Here is a 21,258-nt window from a genome sequence, read left to right on the forward strand (position 1 = left end):
AGAACTAAGAACCATTATGTTCCTTGGAACATACTGATTTCTTAGGAAGTTCATCATGTTCAGTGTTGGAGTTGCATATACGTATAGCCAATTAAGGGCACTGATGGAGATACCTGCCTGGTACCTATATATTGTAGCTAATTTAACAGACAATATGATGTTTGGACTGGTTTCCAGGTTCTCTTATACATATTCAGGATGCCAGCATAGGGACTGTATTGTCTGTCTCCCTGAATGTATTCCTTGGAATAGTAGTTTACATTATGCGGAGGAAGCTTTTCCCAAAACCAGAGAATGCTGAATGTCAGGGAATATGGAGAAGTTTAGGAAAAAGATTAAAAGTGTGGGGACCCCTGGTGTCATGGTATTTTACTCTTGAACACACTTGTGGGATCCTGAGAAACTAAGCGAGGATTTGAGTAAGGGACAGTGCAGACCAGAAAGATCTAAGGAGGAATGGCTTATTTGGGGCTTGGCTTGCACTTTCTGAGCTCTATATAATACTATTCTGGAGAGTGAGTTTCCAAATTGAGATCCGAACCAAAGGGGAAATCTCCAAGTCAAACCTGACTGATCACAGGAAGCACCAATATCAATGTCAGTTGCCCTTGTGGAAGGCCAGAAATGGAAACAGGTGTCCTCACGTCTAGAATGGAAAGAATCATAGAATCATAGAATCATAGGGGTTGGAAGGGAGCTCAAGAAATGAAGAAGCGGAGGAAGTAAAGGAAGATCCAGGTGAGAGTCCCTCCCCAAACCCATCATCACTGAGAAAGGCAACTGAGAAAAGTAAGAGGCATGGAGAGGAGAGTGAGGAGGATGGAGTCACTGTTAACCACTACTCATCGACCCCTGAAAATGACTGAAATCCAAGGCTCAAGAAAGGAGTTCATACGGTACCCAAATTAAACTATTGTCACTTGGTTGCTTCAGTGTTGGGACAACGTGGCCAGTAGCGTTTCCCTAGATGGTAATGAAGCTTGCCAACTAGGAAACATTGCCCAAGACCCAGCTATTGACAGAGGGATTAGATGTCTGAATGGAGTCGCCACCCTCTGGGAATTAATGTTATTAGCTATGAAAGAAAAAACATCCCTACAAAGACGATCTGGAGCCTGAGATGAGAAAATGGAATACTCTCAAGAAAGGCATCCAATATGCTGTACGATCCCACATTTATTCCTAATAATCCACGTCAGGACTGTGATCTTGAGAGAGTGAGGAGTACACCTGATATGTGGCAGAAGCTCTCAAGAACAGCACCAGAAAGGTATGCCAGTACACTAGTAGTAACGTTTGATAGATACAAGGACCTAAACAGGACAGCCCCAGTTTTTGAACTGATTCTTGCACTTCAAAGCTTTGAAAAAAAAATTACTGTCATCTCACACTTCTATTTCAGCCATATCAAAAGTAGCAGAAAGACTAGATAAAATGAAGAAACAGGACAGTATACTGCCCTCACTGATTAATAGCAATAGCACCTGTGGCACACTGGTACACAAGGTCCTTTGCGATTCAGTTTTAAAGGATAAAGGGGTTCAGTAAGGCAGGACACCTGTCAAGAAGGAATTCTTAGAGGTGCAGGAATAGGCTATCTCCCTGTGCCATAAGATGAGCCATCGGGGAAAAAACATGTGAGGATGAACAGGGAACTTTTTCTTAGACTCCAGGATAAAAGAATTACCTCCTATGGAAGACAACGTGGGGAGAATACAAGGAAGTTGTGAGGGTATGTATGGAGAAAATTAGGCAAAAGCCAAGCTTGAACTCAACCTGGCCACTGTAGTAAAAGACAACAAAAAACTTTTTTACAAATATCTTAACGTTAAGTGGAGAGCTAAGGAGAATCCCCATTCTTCACTGGATGCTGTGGGGACCCTGACCACTGTGGATAAGGAAGAGACTGCGATTCTCAATGCTTTCTTTAAATCCATCTTTAAAAGTCAGACCTGCTATCTGAAGGCTTCTCCTACCCCCTCACCTGGAAGTCTGGGATGGGGAGCAGAATATACTCCTCACGATTCAGGTGGAAAAAAAACAGAGACCTGCTACTCTATCTGGACTGTCATAAATTCAAGGGGCTAAATGGGATACAGCCAAGAGTGCTGAGGGAGCTAGCAGAGATGACTGCCAGCTGCTTTCTACCATCTATCAACAGTCCTGGTCAACCAGAGTGGTCCCAGAGGATTGGAGGCTTGCCAGTATGATTTCCATATATGTGAAGGGTCACAAGGACGATCTGCAGAACTACAGGCCTGTCAGCCATGGTGCCAGGGAAAGTTATGCAACAGATCAGCAAGTGTGATCACAGGGGGATCAGGCCCAGCCAGAATGCATTCATAGAAGGCAAGTCCTGGTTAACCAACTTATCTTCTATGATCAAGTGACCCACCTAGTGGATGAAGAAAAGGTTGACATAGTTTACCTAGACCTCAAGCAAAGCCTTTGACACTATCTCCCACAGTATTCTCTTGGGGAAGATGGCAGACCATGGCTTGCACAGGTACAAACTTTGCTGGGTAAAGAACTAGCTGGAGGGTGAGGTCCAATGACTTATTATGAATGGAGTTAAACATAGCTGGTGACTGGTCACAAGTGGTGGTCCCCAAGGGCCAGTACTGGGGCCAGTCCTGTTTAATATCTTTATTGATGATCTGGATGAGGGGATTGAGTGCACTCTCAGTAAGTCTGCATATCACAACAAGTTGGGAGTAACTGTCTATCTGCCCGAAGGTAGGAAGGCCCTTATGAGGGATCTGTACAGCCTGGATCCATGGGTTGAGGCCCCATTTGTATGAAGTTCAATAAGATCAAGTGCCAGAGCCCACACTTTGGTCACAACAATCCCATGCAACACTACAGGCAGACTGAGGCAGAGTGGCTGGAAGACTGTGTGTAAGAAATGGACCTGGGGATGTTGGTCAACGCTCAGCTAAACATGAGCCAGCAGTGTGTCCAGGTAGCTAAGGCCAATGCCATCCTGGCTTATATCAGAAACAGTGTTGCTAGCAGGACGGGAGAAGTGATAATCCCCCTGTACCCTGATCTGGTAAGGTCACACCTCAAGTACTTCGTTTAGCTGGGGGTCCCTCAGTAAGAGAAAGACAACGAGGCCCTGAAGTGTGTCCAGAGAAGAACAACAAAACTGGTCAAGAGTCTAGAGCACAAGTCTTATGAGGAGCCAGAAGAGGAGGCTCAGGGGAGTGCCTTATAGCTCTCTACAACTACCTGAAAGGAGGCTCTGGCAAGGAGTAGGTCAGCCTCTTCTATGTATCTAGTGACAGGACATGAGGGAATGGCCTCAAGTTGCACAGGGGACATTCATCTTGGATATTAGGAAAAATTTATTCTCTGAAAGAGTGGTCAGGCACGGGAATGGGCTGCCCAGGGTGGCGGCTGAGTCACCATCTATGAAGGCATTCAAGAGATGTATATATGGTGTAGTAAGGGACATAGTTAAGTGTGGAAACACCAGTGGTAGGTGGACGGGTGGACTTCATGATCTTGGAGGTCTTTTCCAACTTGGTGATTCAGTAATTCTAGAGCGACCCAGCAGTCTAGATGTAGACTTTCACATGTGAACCTATGAACCTATGTAATCTTTCACAGTTTCTAATCATGATCTATTTATCTACTTTTCAGTAAACCTAGTTAAGCATCTGAAATACAGGGGTTTTGTCTGTAAGAATGAAGTTTCTCCAAAGCTAAAAAATATAGCTTATTGACAGTTATTAGCAAATCAGTATGCTTTGTTAGATAATGGGTCGATACATTACAACTTTAAAATGAAATTGTAAAAAAGTGCAATGTTAACATTTTAAATTTGATGGAATCCACAGAATTTTTTTAAGAATTGAATCTGGCACATTTATTTCAACTTCTTTACATTAAAAGCTTCCTTCTATCTTGTGGAATTACAAAGATTATAATTTGATCAAAATTATAAGCCTTTTGTGATTAGTGTGGCTGTCTTATCCTGTTACAACATACATTTTTATTAATGTGGATTAATCCTTCCATAAACAGTTACCTTCATATCTCAATTTCTAGCAGTTCATATACCATCACAATTGTTACAAAAGCTGTCCATGCAACCCAGAAAAGCAAATTTTCTTGTACTAGACCTGGAGAAACATCTTGAAGAATTGTTTACTTGGCCTCAAAATTTTTATTTGGACAACTAAATTATTTTTTTGTTTGACTGAAATGTACCTTCAGTGATTAAATTACATAAATTATACAAAAAGAAATACCTAAGTGGAAATAGAGAAAGCAGACTGAAGTAGTGTGAATTGCTTTTCCCCAAAACTGGCCTTGAGTCCAGAAAACACATATTACACAGTACAGATACAACAAAATGAAACTTGCCATTTTCCACTTTATGGTGCTGTATCCCACAGAAGAATTATCCCGTAACATAGAGACACGGAATCTCTCTGAAAGCTCTGACTCTTAAAATGATATTAATACTGATATTAACTCGTTATATGTAAATGAATGCACCACTCTGAAATTACCAAAGTACACTCAGCTATGTATTTTGTTTTTTCTTAAAGAATCTAAATTCTTATACTATGAATAACCTTAAAGTAGAAAATGTGTGAAGCTGTGGTTAGCAAATGTGCATTTCTTCTTCTGCCAGTGAACAAGGAAATTTTTGCTATCCTCCTACTGACAGACTGTGAAAAAAACAATAATAAAAGGCAAACAATTAATGTATGTATGAACAGACTTTCAAACTACTGTTTTAAACATCTCTGAAAGGAAAGCTACAGTAAAAACCTCTCTGCAACAGGTTGTTAAATCAGAACAACTAGCTCCCTACTTAAGATTCTAAAATTATCATAGAATCATATCACAGAATCATAGAATGGCTTGGGTTGGGAGGGATCAAAGATCATCAAGTTCCAATAATCAATATACCTTCTAAGCAAAAGTTATCATGTAAGAGTATTAGATATATTAATAATCTAGATATGTGAAGGAAGACTTTGGGCTGTCAAGAGGCCACACTGCAGTTTCTATACAGACAGTGCTTTCTAACTAGATGTTCTTTAAAATTAAATTATTAAATGGAGTTGACCATTAAAAACACAAAAAGTGACAGTTTCATTTCAGCACATAATGTTGAGAGTCTTTACACGCTCTTGAATTTTTTAGCTAACTGAAAGTAATAGAATGTTCTAAATTTGTTTACTTGGCTTGTAGAGTTTTGTACAAATACAGCAAAGGTCTCTTATCTATAAAGACCATCAGTGCTTAAAACATCATGGACATAAATGACTATAGATAAGTAAACCTGTCTCATAGCCCTCTTCTCCCATTCAACATTTCCTTGTTTCCACAGGTAACAACATTTTAGCACTAGAGAAATAAAGGGAGAACACTGAAAGGCAAGGCACTGATATGACCTATCTGGACAACCTGTGGATTTCCAGGCATTGAAAAGGCCACTTTCCTTTAAGTCTTATCTGCATGTCAAGCTGGAGACTCTCCTAGTAATTGTATTTGTCAAATGCCTGTTCTCCCACAAACAAACCTAATAAAAGCATTCAAGTAAAAGTTACCAGTCTCTTGTCAGTGGGCTAATGAGTTCAAGGAAATAGAGTCCATATGAAAGCAACCATTTCTATTCCATTTTTTCTAGAAAAATTATGATGGATACCTATTTATGGAGTCTTATGTTTGGAAAAAGTACCTAACCTGTCTAGACTGTATGAGTGTTCATAAAGTTCTTAAATGGAACCTGAAGTAAGGTTTTTCCTTTATTTATCAAAAATTTGAGAATCAGAAATTAGGCAAACAAAATCTAAATAAGCCTAAATTTTTGAATCCACGATTCAAGAGAAATACTATATTAATTCTCTGACTAAACTGCAGAAATAGAAATTGAAGAACATACAGCTGAATATTATCTTTAGGTAGAATAAAGAGGGGGTCTTGAATGGGAATACAGTGGATGAATTAGTCCCCTTTAGTAGAATACATCAGATTTTAGACATTGTTTCTAACAGTCTAAGTTTGCTAGGCTAAACATACATATAGTGCAAGTAAGCTATTAGGAACATTATGGACAGATACTGAGCCAGCTCTAAAATGCTTAAACTCAGGTATATCTTTGTCTAACTAGTTTAGCTACAGATCTATCCTCCTTTCTTACAATGCTATCATTTGCATCTTGTTATTCCTTGTTTGGGGGGATACTGGGTGCACAGTGCAAAATTCTGATGTATACAAATTCTAAAGAGTAAAATTGTAGTGGGACATGGAGGCCCATGAAACATATGACAGTGTTTTCCAATAAAAGAAAAAAAAAATAACTTTCTGAAAAGTGATATTCCAAACTGGAGAGATATACATACTATTACTTCTATCCTGTACTCCAGGAAGTAACAAGAACAGCAACTTAAAGAAAAGTAGCAACTTGAAACAAAAGGCATTCAAAAATAGGTTACATTTTTCACACTGAAAGAAGTTTTCTAGGCAGTGGTTCCAAACGAAAACTGTTTGATGTAGATTCAAATATAAATACAGAAGTTCTGTGGTTTTTTTCTTGATTCCTGTAAAAAAGAAATTTTAAAAATCTTTTTTTTTTTTTAGATGTGAGTCACAGAACACATTGTAAACAGATTAAATCACAATAGCAAGCAGTTAAGGTTATTATTTTTATATATTAAATATATTTCTGAAGATTCATGACATTTTCCTGTAAGGTACACATCTATTGAAGAGTGACATAGTTTACATTATAATAAATATGTGGAGTGAAAAAATCACAGAATCACAGAATTGAAGTGGTTCGAAGGGACTTCTAGAGATCACTGAGTCCAACTCCCTTGCCAAAGCAGGCATGATTTGTTTTACAGCTAAAATGCTATATTAAGGTTATTAACAACAAAATCCAATGTAGTACAGCTATAATCCTTAAATAGTCCCATTTTACTGCTATTTTACTGTCTACTATTACATAAACTATAAATAGCAGCTAACAAATTTATCTACAGTGAACTTGGTGATCTGTGCATGATGATGTGCCCTAATAGAAGCATAGAATCATTAAGGTTGGAAAAGATCTGTCAGATAATCTACTTCAACCACTGACCACCATGCTCACTAAACCTAAGTGCCACAGATGGGGCCTCGTGAGGGCAGAGTAGAGTGGGACAATCACCTCCCTGTTCTTGCTGGACATCCTTCTTCTGACAGAGCCAGGACACCAGTGGCCTTCTGAACTGCAAGAATACACTACTGGCTCGTGTTCAGTTTTTCATTCAACAGGACCACTAGGTCTTCAGGGCTACTGTCAAGGATTTCTTCATCCAGCCTGTATACATATTTGGGATTACTCTGACCCAAGGGCAAAACTTTGCACTTCGCTATGATGAGTCTCATTAGGCTCACATGGGCCCATCATTTGAGTTTGTTGTGGTTCCTCTGGATGGCATCCCTTCCTTCTAACCTGTCAATTTGGGAAAAAATAATCTACAGATACAGTTAGCACACACTGCAATATTTTACTCATGAAAAGAAAATAAACTGCTGGATTGGGCTTTTTAAGAATTCATGGACTCAAATTTGTTCATCTATTTTAACAAGAAACCTTCTTACCCCATTAAATTCTACTTCTATTTCACTCTCATGAAGGAATCTAACAGTATGATGAAATAACTCAGGTTATGGGAAAAATCCCTTTATCTCCATTTGAGAGAGAGATGACAAAAATACAGAGCTATAGCAGAAAGACTTTGTAAAATTAGCAAAATACCTATTCAAAATAGCACCCTGAGGAAAAAGGTAGTATTATCAAAACACTTACATAAATAGTTTTCTATTCCTGTAAAAAGGCTAGCTACATTTATCAGTATGTTCCTTTCTTCACTTCTGCAATGCTAAGTGCAAATCAAATGTAGATCTGGTAATCATAACTAGTTTCTTATACTGTCCATTCTATCAGTGGAATCTGAGTGTTTGGCAGTGCAAGGTGGAAAATCTGTCTAAAAAATTCCAACATCTGTTACATATTTCCACTTCCTCAAATTATAACTTATTACTGTAAGGTTGAACTGTATCTTTTTGCCAATTTGTGGGCCAAGTGGCTAACAAAGCAGCTAAATGTTTCTAAGAGGAAGCTCAGAAACCAGCAAAACATTACTAAAAAGAAAAGTTAAAACAAAGACAAAACAAAGGAAAAATTACAACAGTGGTAATAAAACAACTGCGCTTAATACTTGATTCAGAAGAGTGCAGAAGAATCTGAATAACTTGATGCACACCAGAGGCTGATATTAATGCGAGACAACACTATCAAGCTTCAAATCTTTTACTGTAACTGTGTTACTGTTTATAGAGTAAGACGCTATTCAGAAACGCTTTTATCAGAAAGTGTAAATAGTAACAACAACTATTAAAATAGGCCCCAAACTACCCTAAGAATACAGAGATAAGAGATGTTAGTAAAAACATGAATGAAAAGTGTTTATTAGCTCTTCTGTTTTCATTATTTAATTCATTTTGCAGACTGTATGAGTTATTCAGAATTGTTCCATCTACCATAAAAATAAGATAAAAGGAACTCCTAAAATATAGGCTTCATAAAGAGTAAAATGTTCATTAATGGAAGATGCAAAAATGTTAAAATACTTTTTTTAAATAGCTGACAAAAAATTAATAAAGGAGAAAAATCATGCAAATTATTTTTTTCAGTGTTGGCAAGAATAGACAACTAATTCCTAATAATAAGAGGAGATTCTGTTAAGCAGAGAGTAAAAATCATACTGAAAAGCTACTTTCATCTGAAACTTGATGAATCCAAGGAAGATCTGAAAATCTGGGTTAGCAAATGCAATATCCGAATAAGACTTTTCGTTGAGACTGATGGAATTTTGGCTAAATTAACAGTACAAAGGGACAGAAAAAAATTACCTTTTAACCGGCTTGTGATAGTGGGCAGATTCAAATAAAGTTGAAAGACTAGTAAAGACTGTCATTTTTCAAAAAGAAAATATGCCTTTTTGTATCTTAGGATTTTTTTTTTTTACTTAGAAATAAATATATTATTAAAAAAGCATTATTATATAAACATGCTACAGAATATAAGGAGATATAAAAATAGAATTTGAAATAATACAAAATGATACTTTCATATAGCGGAACTATATTGCTGAACCAAATAAACTATTTTTCTGGTATATAGAACTTCGTTTTCCTTATGACATTGCCATTGTTTTAAAGTTTTTGTTATCAGTATTCCAAATCATAACATCATGTACAGCACTGGGAGTTAAAGAGTTCCATGTTCCATGGATCACCGATACTTCTGGGTATATCTCTCTCAGAAGGGAAGGAGAATTACATACACCAGAGGACTGTGCGTTCCCATTTTCCTTTCACAGGGAAAGATCGATCTGTTCACATGTCACGAGACATCTCTTTTTTCTCTTTCTCCTCATCTCTGCAGCTTGTGTGCTCCCTAGACACCTTGCCTTCAGCATTAGAGTAAGCCCTCTGGTTTCTGGACACTTACTCATTTTATTTAATTTATTAGCTTCAATTCCAATTATACTATATTATATTGTGTAATTTTGCATTCTGATACCTTGTTTAGTAAATTAACATTCCTCCTCAGATGGTTGCTGCTGTTTCGTTTTTAGTCCCATCTCCCTACCTTTTCCACATTACCCCCCGCCCATTTGCCATGGAACTGGGCTGAACTGATCCTTAAACTGCTGACAGACATATACAGTTCTTACATGCAGCATTTTAGGACTTGTTTATAGGGATTCCTGCTAATCTTCACAGACAGCTATGCAAAACACAAGATGGATCCTCCAAATACGTAAGAAGGCAAGGAATCTATTACATTCCAGCAGCTCATTACCATTAACACGATTTTCTGCCTCTTCACAAGCGAATGGGTTCTTGCGAGCACCCACATACTTTAAAGAAATGAGTTATAGAAATTGAACTTCTGTTCTCTTCCAGGATTTTTTTCAAACTGAAGCTAAATCTCCATTCACCTGAGCATGTCTCATGCACCTCATCCCCTGATAAAAGATTTCAGACACTATCAAACAGATTTTGAACCATTATTTGTAAAGCTACAAACATGAATGTAAAGGACAGCCAACATCACAAAAAAGTAGAGTGAAAAAAGAACTGTGATCACAGAGCAAGTACTTTCATTAAAAGTTGTTCCATCTACAAATGAAACATGTGTTTCATAGCTTCACATAAAGATATCAAATAAATAAATATATCATAGAATGGCTTGGGTTTGAAGGGACCTTAAAAATTACCTAGTTCCAAATCCCTTGCTGTGGGCTCTAGAAGAGGCTGTTCGAGAACAGAGGAAAATATTTAACTAGGTTGTTTCCTCTATATTTACAGACACATTGTACACTAGTAACTTCTCTGGCTATTAATGAAGTAATTTCAGCATAATATACTCTACAGAAAGGAAAACTGCAGAATACAATCTAAAGGGTTTACAGAGTAGAAAAAAAAAAGCAGTTCAGTAGAGTAATGGAATATATATGCATTTCAACCAAAGATACTCCTTGTGTTTCTTTATTCTTCTTCTACATGAATGTAAGATGAAAATATCCAGTTTAACAAAAGGACCACTATTAAATATATCTCCCTTAGCTACATCAAAAAATGTACACAGTCCAGTTGTATCTCTAGTTAAGACAACTTCCTTGGAAGACAGGAAAAAAAAGAGGAATATCATCTAGTCATAATTTAGAGACAGAGAAGTGTGATAAAAGTCTAACTGCATATACATTTTTATCCCTCTCCCTCCATGAATGCATGCTTTAATTCACATTGTTCAGAAGACAGTAAGGAAGGAAATCATCAAGGTAAGGAAATAAAAGTGCAAGGAAAACAACAGAGAGAAAATTATTCTCCTTGTAAGTGATTTGCTACAGGTATTTAACATTTATTTTACCTTACTATTCTATTGACAGTTTTAAATGCTTTTTTAAAGCCTACATTTTTGACAACCCCAACTTGACTGAATAATGAGAGAAATTTCTGATACATCATCATTTCCATCATTTTCTCCCTGATAAATAATGACAGGACAAGAGGGAATGACCACAAGTTGTGCCGGGGGAGATTTAGATTAGACCTGAGGAAACATTTTATCTCTGAAAGAGTGGTCAGGCACTGGAATGGCCTGCCTAGGGAGGTGGCTGAGGCACCATCCCTAGCGCTGTTCAAGAAGTGTTTAGATGAGGTGCTGAGGGATTTGATTTAGTAGTTGGGTAGGGATAGTGATAGGAGGATGGTTGGACTAGATGATCTTGTAGGTTCTTTCCAACCCAATGTACCTATGAACCTATGAACCAGGACTTCAATAGAAAACAGGTCCTGCTTTCTATGCTATCAATCACAGGGTCTAAACCTAAACAAAAAAAGTTCCTTATAACTCTACAAAATTCTACACAGTGAATACTTTTAAACAATAAATGGTTAATTAATCTTTTTACCATGTCCTTTATAGGCTGTCCTTTACAAAGTTATAATAATCACAGAACCACAGAATAGTTTGGTCTGGAAGGGACTTTTAAGATCATCTAGTTCCAACCCCCTTTCTATAGGCAGGGACACCTTCCTCTAAACCAGGTTGCTCAAAGTTCCATCCAGACTCTGAATGCTTCCAGGAAGGGGGCATCCACAATCTCACAAGGTAATCTGTTGCCTGCTTGAAAGATCTGACCACCTGTTTGGCTCTACTACCTTCAAACCAGCTTTTGAGAATACAAAATACATTGAAACTTCTGGCACTTGTGATTAACAGTCAGTTAATTAGGAAGTATAAAACAATATGAATACTTTTTAAGATGTTATATATACTTGATCTATAATATGTAGCAATTGTTACAGTCAAATATTAGAATTAAAATTTCATAAACAAGGAATAAAGTCACAGAATTAAAAAATGATTTGGGTTGTTAAGGACCTTTAAGATCATCTAGTTCCAACCTCCATGCTACAGGCAAGGGATATCTCCCTCTAGACTGCTCAAAGCCCCATCCAGCCTGCCCTTGAATGCATCCAGAGTGGGAACATCCAAAGCCTCACTGGGCAACCTGTGTTTTGTCTCACAACCCGCACAGTAAAGAATTTCTTCCTAATATCTAGTCTAAATCTACACTCTTCCAGTTTAAAGCCACTTCCCCTTCTGCTCCTAGTGGGATTTCATGAGAGCAGAATAGAGGGGCAGAATAACCTCCATTGATAATCTTCTGCAAACTAGAAGGTATTTTTTCCTCTATAATCTGAATTATTAGTTGAAAAAAAAAAAGAATTTTATAGTATGTTACTGGTGTATAGTGGGTTATAGGAGTTACACAGTGGACTTAATGTTAAACTTCAGATGTTCCCTCTACATGAGAAACAGTCAAATTAAATAAGGAAAAACAAACAAACAAAACAGTTACACCCCATTCATAAGAAATTCACAATTATGTTATCTGTCACAGAAAGAAAAACGTATGTAATAACAGAAAATAGCACTGATGAGTCCTTAACTACTATTTTTATATCAAAAATTCTAAGCATTTTATCACTACGAAAGAGAAGTGCTAACCAGACTGCTTGCTCATTCTACTTAGTACTTGCTCATTCAATCTATGTGATTGCAATTCTTTTACACAATGTATATTGCACAAAGTACTGCAATTTACAATGCAGTCTGTAAGTCTACATTCTTTGCTACCCTGAGAAGTAACATTTTCCTTAATGTTGAACCATAATTACTCTTATTCAAATAATGTAAAAGAGGGAAGACCGGAAGATACACAATTCTCCATATTGAAATATGCAACAGCAGAATACTGCCAATGAAATCGGACCCTGCCAACTGCAGTTCCAGCATACAGTCCAAGCAATTGCTCAGATACAGTGCCTTAGTGATGAGATCACATTCAATGTATTTAATTCCAATTACAAATATATTAAAAATACGCACCTTTTTTTCCTTTTGACTAAAAATCAGACTGTACGGCATTTTTTTTTCCATGCCTCCTCTTTTCATAAAATTTTGCTAGCACTCATGAAAGAAAATAGCACTATAAGTACTATAATACAAATTTGTCAATAAGAGAGATAAATGTACTATGTCCAAATTTTTATTTACACACACACACACACACACACACACACACACACACACACTATATGGAATCCCACTATTGTTCTACCCCATGTAATCTAGATTGTTCTAGAGCGGACCTGATATATACTGAAACATTTTTATTAATTTCATTTTCTATGTGCCTAAATACTCTGATCACTAAATATTTCTATTCGAAAGTTTCCTTTTTTCTTCTCTTTTTTTTAAATAATCAAAATAAAATTATAAAAATAATAATTTCCTATTTTTAAAAAAATATTATATATACATATATAATGAACTTTGTGCAACTATCCGTTCCTCACACAGAACTTTTTGGAATTTTCTGTTGTCAGTGACATCTGCTTTTTCCAAAAGCAATGAATAGTCATAACAACCTTGATTTTTTGGAACTTTTCCAAAACAGCAGAAAATTTAATAGGGAATTAAGTGCACTTAAAATTTGAAAGCCAAATACTGCTTTTAAGTCAAGAATATTAGAAAGAAATCAGAAAAAGAAGCTGTGTTTGTGTACAAAACATACTTGCACTACATGATTAATGCTATAGCAAAAAATTCTTTGAAGTGGTATGGATACTCATAATTTCACATGTAAAGATATTTATGTGTGCACAATGTCGTAACATAGAACGCTGAACAATTGATCATAAGCAGTCATTTCAGTAATCTTCATTAAGTGCTAGAACAAAATCATTGAACAGAAGTAAATACTAAAACAGGTAAGTATACATTCAAGAACAGATCTATTAATGAAAACACAGTAAACATTTTTCAGAATTTTTCTAACAGAAGAATTGTCAGAATAAATTCTAGTTAATTAAACCCTGTAGTTCTACCAAAGAGCACTTTCTGAACTTCTGTCTGTTTGATTAGGCTTCAAAATTCCAATAACAAATAAAGATGGTAGACTCTGAATCAGATGAATTGTAAGTTTGTATACAAAATTTAAATCTTTTCAGAGATCAAGAGTAAGCTGCATTAAATGCAGACATTGTTTGAACTGAGAACTGGGCATTATGTCTTACAACATAACTCTTATGTTGTTGGGTTCTACTGAAAACAAAACAAAAGAGAAACACAACACTAATTAACACCTATCTCATTTAGATTCCCAGATAAATTTGAACTTTTTGAACATATTTACACATTTATGTCCCCTTCTCTTGGATTCAGATGCAAATGTAACATACATAGAATCAATACTTCTGCTGTTCTAAGTAGATTAAAATGTTATAAAATACTTCCAATTCCAACAGATGCAGAGTCACCATGCACTTAGCACTTTTAAGTATCTGTGTTTACTGCTATGCTGAGGACACAAAATGAACTGGTCATCTTCTTTGCTCCAGATCGCATGTTTTTCAAACTAAAAGGCAATCATAAATGTTTTTGTAACTGTACACACATACCTGAGTATCAAGAAGCTCTTGACATTTGTAAGAGTGTTTTTCAATTGCTAGTATATACTGTTTTTCAGCAGCTGCTTCTTGCTGTTGAACTGTACATTGTAGCAATGCCTTAAAAAAAATGATAAAAAATATTATATATATAAAACAGGGATGTACATTGTTAGCTGTACATCAACTAGTACTTGTGTATAACCAGAAAGCAGAATGCTGTTACAAATTCTGGGGTCTGCAACTATTACAGTACCTTTCTATGTAACACTATCTTGTTTTTAGTCAGGATTGAAATTACTTTGGATCTCAGATTTCTTATACATAGGCTGCTTAGAATACTGCAGCACACAGAAGATTAAGAGGGCAAGTATTCCTGTTAAATATATTCAGAATAGAGAGACCACACAAGAAGAGAAGCATACGAAACCTGCTGCAGAGAAAAAAAGCCAGACATATTTCACTGGCTGACACAACTCCACATCCTCTCGGCACAGTGTAAGATTCCATGGGCCAAGCATGATCTTTGCAACCACAAATCAAATAAAAGCAGATGGAAATTCTGTGTAATTTAAAACATAAAAGAACACCCCCCCAGGAATCACACACTCAAATGTGTAGCAGTGGAAGTCAAAGTACAAAGACAATAACAAAAAGGTCATAAAATTAGGAACTTTCTGTGAGTGCACCTGTGTTCAAGCACACTTGTATTCACATGCACTTGACTGAACTCTACAGAATTTCCAGCATCTGAATGCAAAATTAAAAACATTTTGTATATATGAAAAAGCAAAGCATCATTTGAAAGAACTACATTCTTACTTCTCTACTTTTACTCAGGATTTACTCATGTGCTACCCAAGATTTTTCCCTAGTATTGTGAAATATTAATATCACATTCTAAATATTCATTAGGGCACTTATACACACTACAGGAAGCTATTTATAAGTGATAATCAATATAGAGAACTAGTTGAAATTACTGTGTAAGTTAAAGCAGACATAAGTGCTACAGAAAACAGATCTTTGGCCCAAATGCAGACAAAGAAAAAGGATGAAAACATATATCATTCAACTGATCTTTTGCATTTCAGATATATTTACTTCATGGAATATAAGAAACACTTTAAAGATACTTTCAAAAGTTTTTTCAAGAAATTCCAAGGCAATAAAAACATGCTACCCTCAAAAAACATGACTATTTTTTTTAATCTTTATTTCTACTAATTAGCCTCTGATGCTATCATACATTTCAGCAAAATTTCAAAAGATGTAAAAACCAACAAATGGTAGATTATGCCTGACACACACTTTGATTAAAGTGTTAAACTACATTTACTGATATTTGCAGAGGACTTAGCTAGTGATAAGTTTACTTTCATGAAAGCAAATTTCTGCAAATTTCTTTCCAACTACATTCAGTTCTTGTATCAGTATAAATTCAGGCATCACAAAAATGTAGCTTTGTACAGGAAACTTTTTACGCTAAATCCTACTGTGTTTAAACTGGAATTGTCACATCAATGGGAAAATGAAGTTTGCATTCTGCTTGTAGATTTTTGTGTTATTTTTCCTGCAAACAGCCGTGATGATAATTGTTTCATGTAAATGACTTAAAAGAAAAAAAAAGGAATAAAGCTCTGATTGCGTGGAAAACAGTAACAGAATGGACGTTAAGATTCAATGCCATTTCTCAGTTTATTCTTACTCATGCTAAAGGTTGAGTCACCTTACAGACTTTACTGTGCAAACTTGACGGATAATTATTAAGAGGTACCAAGAACTTACAATTTTTCAGAGGAAAGAAGTTAATATACATGAAATGACATAAAAAGAACATTAAGATTTTCTAAATTTTATTACTACTACTTTCTGCACATGAAATTCCACACTTAGGAACTAAAGCATCCCTTTTCTCTCATCTACTTTACTAACATAATTTAAACAGCAAGTAGGAGTAGCATGAATTTGACTATTTCACTAGCTAGCCAAGTGAGAAGACAGAAGTCCCACTGTGCAATACAGCACTTTCAGAGATAGCTTTCATGTTGTGCCATAAGAGCTATTAAGCCTTTTCTTTTTTTCTAACAAGAGATGGAGCACTCCAGCCTTTAAAATACAGAATAAAATTTTCATTTAGGCCCAAATATTTTCAAAGAATTTAAAAGAAACTTTCAGAGCAGCCTCTATGAAATACATAGTACACAGGATATGGTAAGGGCACAGCGCAATGTTAATCCATGTACTGGCAAATAAATTTATGCATTTTGATACCCATAAACTCATTCTTGGGTACAGCAAAAGATATTCAGCCTTACTTTCTGTTCTCATAAAAGAATTTTAGACTAACTTTAAGACTGCTGAAAACATCACCATTTTTTTGTTAAATTTGTGACTCCATTTTCAGTGTAAATATATTACCTGCAAATTTTCAAATGGAATGTACAGAATTATAATCAGATACTCAACTCAAACAATCTGACCACATCTCAACACTAGACTATAATTAATCTTACCAGAGAAAAATACCTCTCACTTCACAATCATGCCTTATTCATGCCACTGCTTTTTTTGCCAGTACTAACATTTACGAACAACTTTTTTCAAGGATGAAACATAGGACAAACAACACTTCACTAAAAATCTCTGATAAATAACTTGAAAACTCACTAAGAATTGCAACCATCTCAATCTAATTAGACTGATGAATTAGTTTCACAAAAACAAGATCAAATATCCCACTAGATTTATGCTTTTGTTGCTCTCTTGTTCTTATGTTTTAATTTAAAAAATATGAAGTTTTGTTCCTTACATACATTAACTACATTACATAATTTATATGCAGCCCATGTAAGACAAAAGGTTGGACACCCATGGCTTAAAGGGACTGTCATAACTTATGCATCTACTTAAATCAGCTTCTACAATATTCAGACAGAAAAGCATTTGCTAACTTAAGAATGAACTCTATTTGTTAGAGAAATAGTAATGAACTGTATTTGTTAGAGAAATAGTTATGAACCGAAGTATACCATCATGATTTGAACCAATGGAAGATTTACAAAGCTTATATAATAAATCATCTAAGTGTTACTAGCTATATCAAACTAAGAATAGTAACATCTTCCCTTAGAATCCTGGAAACAAAGACACCACCATAGCTCCAAGTCTTCAGGCCAATGTATTCTTAGCTTTTTCATATCTTCTTCTTTCCAGTATCACATTACATTTTTTACCACAAGTGAAATGGACAAAAATTTTGACAAAGAAAAATAAGAAATATCTACACTGATATTGTTTTAATAAGTTTGCTTGAACTATCATTACTTTTCAACTTGGCATAATCTTTTTGATTACTTAAATCTACAAATTAATCAAGTTTTAAGCCCTTGACTTCAATCTATATCACAGAATTACAGAACCGTAGGGGTTGGAAGGGACCTCTAGAGATCATCTAGTCCAACCCCCCTACTAAAGCAGGCTCCCTAGGTAAGGTTGCACAGGTAGGCATCCAGGCAGGCCTTGAAAATCTCCAGAGAAGGAGGCTCCACAACCTCTCCGGGCAGTCTCTGCCAGTGCTCTGTCACCCTCACCATGAAGAAGCTCCCACGCACATCTGTGTAGAACTTCTTATGCTTCAGTTTGTGTCCATTTCCCCTTTTCCTAGTGCCACATGCTGCTGAGAAGAGTGCAGCCTTGCCCCTTTGCCTCCTGCTCCTTACATGACATTTACAAACATGGAACAGATCCCCTCTGAGTCTCCTTTTTTCAAGGCTGAACAGAACCAGGTCTCTCAGCCTTTCCTCATAAGGGAGGAGTGCCAAGACCTTTATCATCCTTGAAGCCCTCAACTGGACTCTTTCAAGGAGATCCTTCTTTTTTTTTTTTTTTTGTACCGAGTAGCCCAGAACGGGTCTCACTCCAGGTGAGGCCTCACTAGAGCACAGTAGAGGGGGAAGATCATATCCCTTGACCTGGCCACGCTCCTTGCCAGGAGCACCTTATGCACCCCAGGATCCCATTGGCCTTCTTGGACATCAGGGCACACTGCTGGCTCATGGCCAACCTGCCATCCACCAGGACACTTAGGTCCCTCTCCTCAGAGCTCTTCCCCCAACCTGTACTGGTGCATGTGGTTATTCCTTCCTAGGTGCAAGACTCTACATTTGCTCTTGTTAAACCTCATCTGTTTGGTCTGTACATCAGAGAAAGGAAAAGGTTTTATTTGTGGAAGGAGTTTATTTTTCCCCCCTTTTTTTTTTTTTTTTTTTACTTTTCCATAAAGAAAGTAATGATAACATTCCAGTTTTTAACAAATGAAAAACAAAGTGTACCTAAGTGAGTAAAATAAGAAAATATATATTTCCTTCAACCTAGTAGGGGAAAAAAAGAGAGACTGTTATCTACAGATTGAAAAACAACACACAGTTGTAGTTTTAAATTCAAACAAAAGTACACTGGGAGTACATACTACAAACAAGTTTATGCTGCATACCAAATCTAGGATATCCTATATGCAGACTGCTCTCATAAACTTGATGAAAAAAGTAGAGTCAAAGTATAATCTGATGATTTTAGAAAATCAACACTGTGTGACATTTGCTCTGCTTGTCCTCCACTTTAGCCCCTACGTTTTACTAATGGTATTGCAGTCTAGGAAAAACAGAAAAAAACTTGCACAGAAAAACAAGATTACTTTATGAATTTTTCATGATCTTCTTAATGAAATTTTAACAACACAAACTGTTATCACTGCAATAATCTTATTTCCTCAGCTACATCAATGCCACTTCCAATTACTTCTACCTTCTTCACTCTCTGCATTGTATCCAAGCATTTTAAGCTTTGTGGATAATAGAGCAGTCACAAACTGCTTCAAATACATGAACTTGAGTATTAAAGGCACCTGTGAAATGAGCAGATGATCCATGACACCCAGGACTGCTTAACCAAGGTCAGGTCATGCCTGACCAATCTAGTGGCCTTCAATGATGGTGCAACAGCATTGGTGGAGAAAGGGAAGGCAACTGATATAGTCTACCTAGATTTCTGCAAGGCCTTTGACATGATCCCACACCAAATCCTTATCTCTGAGAGAGATGGATTTGAAGAGTGGACTAGCCAGTGGATAAGGAACTGGTTGGAAGGTTACAGAAAGTCAGAGCCAGAGGGTTATGAACAATGGCTCTATATCTGGGATGGAGGCTGGTGATAAGCGGGGTCCCCCAAAAGTCTGTCTCGAGACCAGTACTCTTTAACATCTTTATCAGTGATGTATTCAATGTACCCTCAGCAAGTTTGCTGATGACACTAAGCTGAGTGGTGCAGTTTATAGAGCAGAAAGGAAGAAACCTCAATAAACTCAAAATGTGGGAACGTGTGAAGGTAATGAGGTTCAATAAAGCAAAGTGCAAGTGCAAATACACTTGGGTCAAGGTAATCCCAGATATGTATACAGAATGGGAGAAGAACTCCTTGAAAGTAGCCCTACTGAGAAGGCATAAGGGTCCTGGTAGATGGAAAAACCTTACATGAGCCAGCAGTGTGCACTTGCGGCCTGGAAGGCCAACAGTATCCTGGGCTGCATGAGAAGAGAGGTGGCCAGCAGTGTGAGGGAAGTGATTATCACACCCTACTCTGACCTCACAAGGACCCAGTGGGAGACTTCATTACAGCCATCCAATATTTAAAATGAAATTATAAAATGAGGGAAATTAAATTTTTACACTGGTAGGCAATGATAGGACAAAGGGAAATGGCTTTAAAGTAAAGGAGGGGAGATTTTAATTAGATGCCAAGGGGAAGTCTTTTACAGAGGGCAGGGAGGCACTGGAACAGGCTGTGGATGCCCCACCCCTGGAGGTGTTCAAGGCTGGGTTGGATAGGGCCCTGGGCAATGGGATCTATTTACATATCAATAATGCAACCAGAGAGAAATCTGAGCAGTAGATGTCAAAACAAGGAATATTTGGATGTGAGGGCGATCTGGCTGCGACATCTGTCACCCCATTGATCACCAGGGTTGATTCGGCTGATCTGGCTGGCTAGGCGGGTGTCCCCTTCCTCCCTCACCGCTCCATGTGTGTCCCTCCCGAAGCTGCGCGCTCGGTCGAAGAGGACGACCTTCCCCGATAAGAGACGGTACCGTTCATCGGTCAAGGGTATCTGGCCTGTATCAGAAATAGTGTAGCCAGCAGGAGCAGGGAGGTGATCATCCCCCTGTACTCAGCTCTGGTACGGCCGCACCTCGAGTACTGTGTTCAGTTTTGGGCCCCTCACTACAAGAAGGACATTGAGGCCCTGGAGCGTGTTCAGAGAAGGGCAACAAAACTGGTGAGGGGTCTGGAGCACAAGTCTTATGAGGAGCGGCTGAGGGAGCTGGGATTGTTTAGTCTGGAGAAGAGGAGGCTCAGAGGAGACCTTATTGCACTCTACCACTTCCTGAAGGGGGGTTGTGGTGAGGAGGGGGTGGGGGTGGTATTTCTCCTTGATAAATAACGACAGGACGAGAGGGAATGGCCACAAGTTGCGCCGGGGAAGATTTAGATTAGACCTGAGGAAGCATTTCTTTTCTGAAAGAGTGGTCAGGCACTGGAATGGCCTGCCTAGGGAGGTGGTTGAGGCACCATCCCTAGCGCTGTTCAAGAAGCGTTTAGATGAGGTGCTAAAGGATTTAATTTAGTAGTTGGGTAGAGATAGTGATAGGAGGATGGTTGG

The 21,258-nt window shown here is 37.3% G+C and overlaps 1 protein-coding gene across 9 annotated transcripts in view; it reads right to left on the reverse strand.

Moving 5' to 3' along the window:
* CCDC91 (coiled-coil domain containing 91) overlaps positions 1-21,258 on the reverse strand; it is a 143,273-nt gene that overhangs the window by 55,938 nt on the left and 66,077 nt on the right. For all 9 annotated transcript variants that reach the window (XM_065742332.1, XM_065742328.1, XM_065742327.1 and 6 more), the window contains one exon: positions 14,554-14,661. In XM_065742332.1, the coding sequence (XP_065598404.1) occupies positions 14,554-14,661 (108 nt within the window). The remainder of the gene's footprint in view (positions 1-14,553; positions 14,662-21,258) is intronic.

The sequence above is a fragment of the Cyrtonyx montezumae genome, unplaced genomic scaffold (assembly GCF_038088225.1).
Source record: "Cyrtonyx montezumae isolate F1298 unplaced genomic scaffold, pur_monq_1.0 scaffold_3, whole genome shotgun sequence".
NCBI classification, from domain to species: Eukaryota; Metazoa; Chordata; class Aves; order Galliformes; family Odontophoridae; genus Cyrtonyx; species Cyrtonyx montezumae.